General features: G+C 35.0%; 1 protein-coding gene across 2 annotated transcripts in view; it reads left to right on the top strand.

The window, feature by feature from the left end:
- LOC111469590 overlaps nt 1–5749 on the top strand; it is an 8022-nt gene that overhangs the window by 467 nt on the left and 1806 nt on the right. Inside the window, exons 2-13 of one of the 2 annotated variants that reach the window (XM_023114907.1) lie at nt 33–311; nt 1120–1170; nt 2021–2054; nt 2521–2607; nt 2691–2742; nt 3021–3204; nt 3352–3447; nt 4120–4180; nt 4320–4384; nt 4478–4552; nt 4664–4739; nt 5531–5694. In XM_023114907.1, the coding sequence (XP_022970675.1) occupies nt 198–311; nt 1120–1170; nt 2021–2054; nt 2521–2607; nt 2691–2742; nt 3021–3204; nt 3352–3447; nt 4120–4180; nt 4320–4384; nt 4478–4552; nt 4664–4739; nt 5531–5694 (1059 nt within the window). In that variant the 5' untranslated portion in view covers nt 33–197. The remainder of the gene's footprint in view (nt 1–32; nt 312–1119; nt 1171–2020; nt 2055–2520; nt 2608–2690; nt 2743–3020; nt 3205–3351; nt 3448–4119; nt 4181–4319; nt 4385–4477; nt 4553–4663; nt 4740–5530; nt 5695–5749) is intronic. The other variant, XM_023114909.1, reaches the window with a different exon arrangement.

The raw sequence follows: 5749 nt of genomic DNA, 5'->3' as shown, positions 1-5749 counted from the left end.
ATCCTTTCTTTCCTTCTGCTTTTTTTTTTTTTTTTTTTTTTGTTCACTTCTCTTCTTCTCTTATCTACCCGTACGCTCAGATTGTTCCCTCTGTTTCCCGCCGATGCAACACGCCCCTCCGCCATCATCATCGTCGTCAATCGCTTTCTCTTCTTTCCACACGATCCGAAACAGCAACTTCGTTTTTTCCGTTCAAGATGGTGCTGGAATTACTTGCCGCCAACACCGCTTACGTTCCCGTTGACCTTCTCGTTCTCAATGTAGCCATGGCTTCCTTCAATGGCCTTCTTGCTTTCGTCGCCTTCTCACAGGTCAGCTCTCTTCGAAATGGAAACCGTTTGGGGGATTTCTATTGCTATTTGGATATTAGGATATTAGGATATTAGGATTGTTTCTGGTCGTCTGAGGAATTTGTTCTCCTCTCCTCGTTTTCTTCGTCGATCACTGTGCGATGTATTTGTGGTTGTATTTGTGTTCTGGTTGTGAATGATTTGAAATTAATTCCTCCTTTTTGGAAATACTGGTAATCGAGCTCCATTTGCTTGTAAATAAGCTTTAACTAGGTTGGGCATTTGGTTTAATTGATTCTACTGGTGCTTAGAAACGCATTGACGCACTTTTTGAAGGCGGACTAAGAGCATTCGTTTGGGTCTGGAATCTTTTTGGAACGAAGGAGACTCTTCGTCTGTTGTAAAATAGATTGTGAGGGACATTGCCGAACGGATATACGAGTTTTTGTTCATTTCTTTTACGTAGGAGTTCGAGAGACTGTTAGTAATATTGGAAACCTTTTCAATTTGCACTTTAAAGTTGGTTTCCCCGTAGATTTAATTTACATCCTACGACTTAGGATTTTCTTTTCGTGCACGTAGAGGTTCCTAGACTCGGTTACTTTATTTTCGTTTTTAAGTATGTGATGCTTATGCTTGTGATATATTGTGCATGCAATCTTACGATTGAGAGGACTGGGAATTGTCACTATGAGAGGCATCACTGCATACCGAGTTGGACACTTCAGCATACCTCTGCATATTAACTTGTGTGCTACAGTTTTTGTGATGGCTGTGTGTTCATTTAGTGCCTTTTGTTATCCGTTGACTAGTCTGGTTTTTATTCCAGCTCATCAGAATTCACATGCGGAGTCAACAGGACGGATGGACACGTCAAAAAGTGAGTCATAGCCTTTTGTGCGCGTTTAGTTCTCCTTGAATGTTATATTAGAAGGATTTAATGTTATATATCTTTTTGAAACTATCAAAAGTTTCAATGAACCAATATCTTTTGAAGTATAAATACGCCGTAGCTCCTTCAGTTCTACGCACTTAGTGCATGAGATGTGAAAGTTCCTTCTAAGTTTAACTGCAATGTAGGCTTCAAGCACTCCATATTCTCATCAAACAAGAAAATTCCTTTGAAAGGGCACTCCAAGAGGAAGCCATATCTAGAATCTCTCTGATCTCAAATAAGTTCCCATACAAACTTGTAAACACTCTTCCTATTCCATTTTTAACTAAATTTCCATAAAGCAGCTCTAATTACATTGAGTCATAATGCTCAAGTCTAGCCTCGTCTGCTAAACAGCTCTAATGTGACGGTTGATGACATTGGTCGGAGTTTTTCTGTGTAAACCTATTCTAATGCATTGTATGTTTATGCTCCGATTCTACTGCATCAGTATTTTTTTTGTTTGTCTTTATTTGTATGGAGCTGTTTATCCTTGTACAAAGAAAATAATCTCATTTTTTTTTATAAGGTTGTGAATTTAAATTTCATCTCAGTTTCTGAGACCAAAGTATTCTTTTCCATTATTACTTGTCTAGTTTAATGTATATGGTATCATAAAAGTGCATGTGAAACCCATATAATCTTCCTTCAGGGTGGTTTTACTCTCTCTTTTCTATATATCTGATAGCAGATTACATTTCCTTTACAAGTGTGCAACATTTGCCGACTTTGTTTTAATTTGTTGATAATATTCCCACTATGTGATAGTAATCTTTCTTTGGAATTCAACTTGCAGGTACTCCATCTGATGATATGCTCATCTAACTTGGGTAATTACACACTAGATAAGATGACCAGTTATCCTTTTTAATAAAAATGCTACCCATGTATCCCAGTTCATGGGATCAAATTTATGTTTGATATTGCTTTTGAATCAATCTGGTCCATTTTGAAATTGATTTTAGAGCATTGTATTGAAAATGATAAGAATTTTGGCCTATGTGAGCTTGGTGAATCCAAAGTCTCTATTGTAGTTGAACTGTTTCAGGTATTGATTTAAACTGCTTTAGTAGCTTTATAGGCTATTTACTCTAAAAAGACAGGAGTCTAACTCTTTTTGTGCACTTGTATGAATGCATATCTGTAATTAGCAGACTGGCAACAAGTCTTTAAATTTGTACCACATTGTTCCTAGTTTATTTTGTTTCCTTTTCTGGATGCTCTGATTATCAGGGCCTCACATTAACTTCTGAACATCATCATTTTAATTTATGGAACTTGATCCTTAATTTGCAGGCTATATGTTCTATTTCATATTTGCACTTGTTGCTATTTTTGACCACTGCCACTGCTGGTCTCATGTGTTTGGATTTGTCCTCATGGGTATGCCATTAACAGTTGTTTTGGTTTTATGTGCTTCATATATGTTGGATATACTAATAATTTGAGTGGAATTGTTCTTGCAGCCTTCCCTAAAATACTGTTTCTTGCAGCCTTTCTCCTACTTCTTTCTTTCTGGTAAGTTTCCATCAGTTTCTAGTGTAGAAGCTTTTATTCTTGAATTTGTATATATACGTATCCCTTTCTTATATTACATTGGTTATGCTCCATGTTGAGGCTTAAATTTTAAGCCCCTTTCTAGTGGTGCTTGTAGATTTTAAAATATTATGCTAATTGCCAAAGTTGGATATTAATGCAGTTGCAATAGAGTGCATTTTCTTGTAAAATTTTATTTCATTCATAATGATGTGTAATTTTTATGGATTGTGTATGCTTTATTGAATATGATATGATAGGGTTGACCTTGGCCATCAAGCAAACGACGACGACGACGAGGATGAAGATGAAGAAAATAACACTCGACAGGCCTTGTTGGAAAATTCGAAAAACAAACCTGGTTCATCAAGTGTAGATGGCTATCGAAGATGTTGTGGATTTCCTGCAATTCATCTTGGAAGTAGGCAAAAATTTGTCATTGTGGTAAATGTGGAACAATTAATTATTATCATTTATTTTTTTGAAGTATTATGTGTTCATGTACTATTTTCTTGTTTGATATTTATTTTTTCCTATTATTATCTGTGAACATTAATTTGTAATCTTATATCATCTATCTTTCTCCTTCAGGTTGTCATGCTGGTATTTTTCCTCATGGTCGCAGTTTCCATTCTGATCTGGATTGGGGAAGGAAAGAATCCTATTGATTCTACAGCTGTTGCCAAGGTATGCTTTTCACTTTCTAATCTGGTTGTCATGTTCACATTGTATAAAATTCAGTTGTTAGTGTTACATATACAGAACTACTGAACAGCAGAGTATCCGGAAACAAAGACATGGTAGTTAAATAAATTTAGTCTAAAAAAAAATCTTTAAGACGGGAGTAAATAATGTAGTCAAAGCATACTCCACTTGATAATAGAAAAATTAGGGTTCATAGTGATTCTTTATTAATGATTCCCCATAACAATTGGACATAAACTGCATTAATCTTATGATCTAAATAAAGGGAAAAACTAAACATGGACTTACCAGAATTTGTAAGTTCAAGAATGCCACCATTTCTTTCCTTGGATGAAGTTCGTACTTATTATAATTTGGGGGGCTTTTATCAAGAGCTACAGCTCTTAAAGAATTGGACAGAAAGCCCTTTTCTTGTGGCGGAACAAACAAATATCAGCTCAGATGTAATGCTTTTAATTTCAGGCTGCGACCATATTCCTTGTGCTGTGTGAAAACTGTAAATAGTGCTTTGATTTCTTAGTATTTGTTAATATTATACTGAACTTTCAGTTTTATATTTCTTTCCTGCAGTATCTTATCCTGTAGTTATTATGCATTTATATAATTTAATTAAGTCCCAATTGCTATTTATGTCAACATCTTGCTTATGTTCAGGTGTATGAATACTTCATTGCTGTTACAGTTCTTCTATCAGGAGGAGCCCTAGGCTTCTATGGTGAGTATTTTCTCCTGATAGTTCTGGTTTTCTTCTTAGAATTTCACATTGTTTGAGATTATATTCTTGACATTTTGATGTTAAAATATATTCTTCCTCACTGATCCTGCTCTGATTTCCTCTCCTGAAATATTTTCAGGTTTCATGTTATTTTACAGACTGAAAAAAGTACGTTCTGAGGAAGCTTCTTCAGAGATGAAGAAGGTATTTGACGCATTATTCTGGAATACAATCTGGGATTCTTTTTTCTGAAATCTAAGAAATCTCATGATTCTGGAATAATTCTATTGCATGCAGGTTGGTGGTCTAGCAGTTGTATGTGTTGTGTGTTTTACATCAAGTGCTTTGGTAGATCTTCTTACAGATATTCCTGTAAGTCGTAGACTCTCTTTGTTTGTAAGAGTGACGAACCTCACTGGTTGTCAATGATTTCATATATGTATGTTCCTTTTAAGTTTCTAACTTCTCTATCACTTATGATAGCTTTCCTATAATTGGCGCTTCAAGAGAACAAATGGAGTAAAAGCACTAGTCCTTTTGACTTTATACTTCTGCATGGGTAAGTCTTTTTTATTTCTTTTATAAATCTGGGTTCTAAACTATTTGAGTGTCAGATAGTCGACCCTCGTTGCCTTCTAGGTTAATTTTGGCAGAAATTTTCTATCCTCTTTGAGATTTTGTATTGTCCTCCGAAGTTTTATAAGTTATTAAAAACCTTTTCATGTGCCACTTGTAAGAGAGTTTACGTGTAATTGAAATTCAGGGTGCATTATCTTAATAATGTTATTGACATTGTAATTGGTAAAGTTCCCTGTTTCTATGAACCTGATATGATGGCTACATTTGATCTATTGCTTGAACAAGCAACTATGCAACAGAAAGAAGTTTACTCACCTCTGGTGGCTTTGTAGCTCATGTAATTTATTTGTGGTCATTTAGTCACTAATAGCAGTTTGGTTGTTTAAAATGATGAGGAGATTAGTATAACATTTTTGCCTTTTATTTCTTCAAATGTCAAAAGCTCACTCACATTTTCTCAATCCTTATGTTTCTCATAAATTTCAGATACTTTGTAATTGGTAAATTAGTCCAAGATGTTAGATATATGGGGCATCTTTGCTCCTTCCTATTATTATCGATAAGAGGGCTGCACTGTCTAACGAGCATCATTTATAGTTTCTATTTAAAATATAGGATTATAAGTCTTTGATCATGAATGTGTTCTAGTTGTAATTTCCTGAACTATACTTTAAATGGTGGATTTAGACATCCCAGAGAAAATGAATTCATGCCATTTTCCATTTACTAGTGTGCTTTTATTTATTGTGTTCAAACATGTTTGCTTGTTAGGTTCTTTGATTCCATCGGCCTTTTTAGTGTGGACTATGAGAGAGTTGCCACCTCCTAAAAAAATTCAAAGACAAGAAGAATCAAGGGCAATTGCTTTTATAAGCCATGGGGCAGCAGATGTAAATCCTCAGGGTTGGACTGCTGTAACTCGTTCAAAGAATCAGGTTTCTTCCTATCACCTTCTGAAGTATCAACATTTTTTTTTTTTTTTTTTTTTTG

The sequence above is a fragment of the Cucurbita maxima genome, unplaced genomic scaffold, assembly GCF_002738345.1.
Source record: "Cucurbita maxima cultivar Rimu unplaced genomic scaffold, Cmax_1.0 Cma_Scf00041, whole genome shotgun sequence".
NCBI classification, from domain to species: Eukaryota; Viridiplantae; Streptophyta; class Magnoliopsida; order Cucurbitales; family Cucurbitaceae; genus Cucurbita; species Cucurbita maxima.
This window is presented reverse-complemented; position numbering and strand designations above follow the sequence as displayed.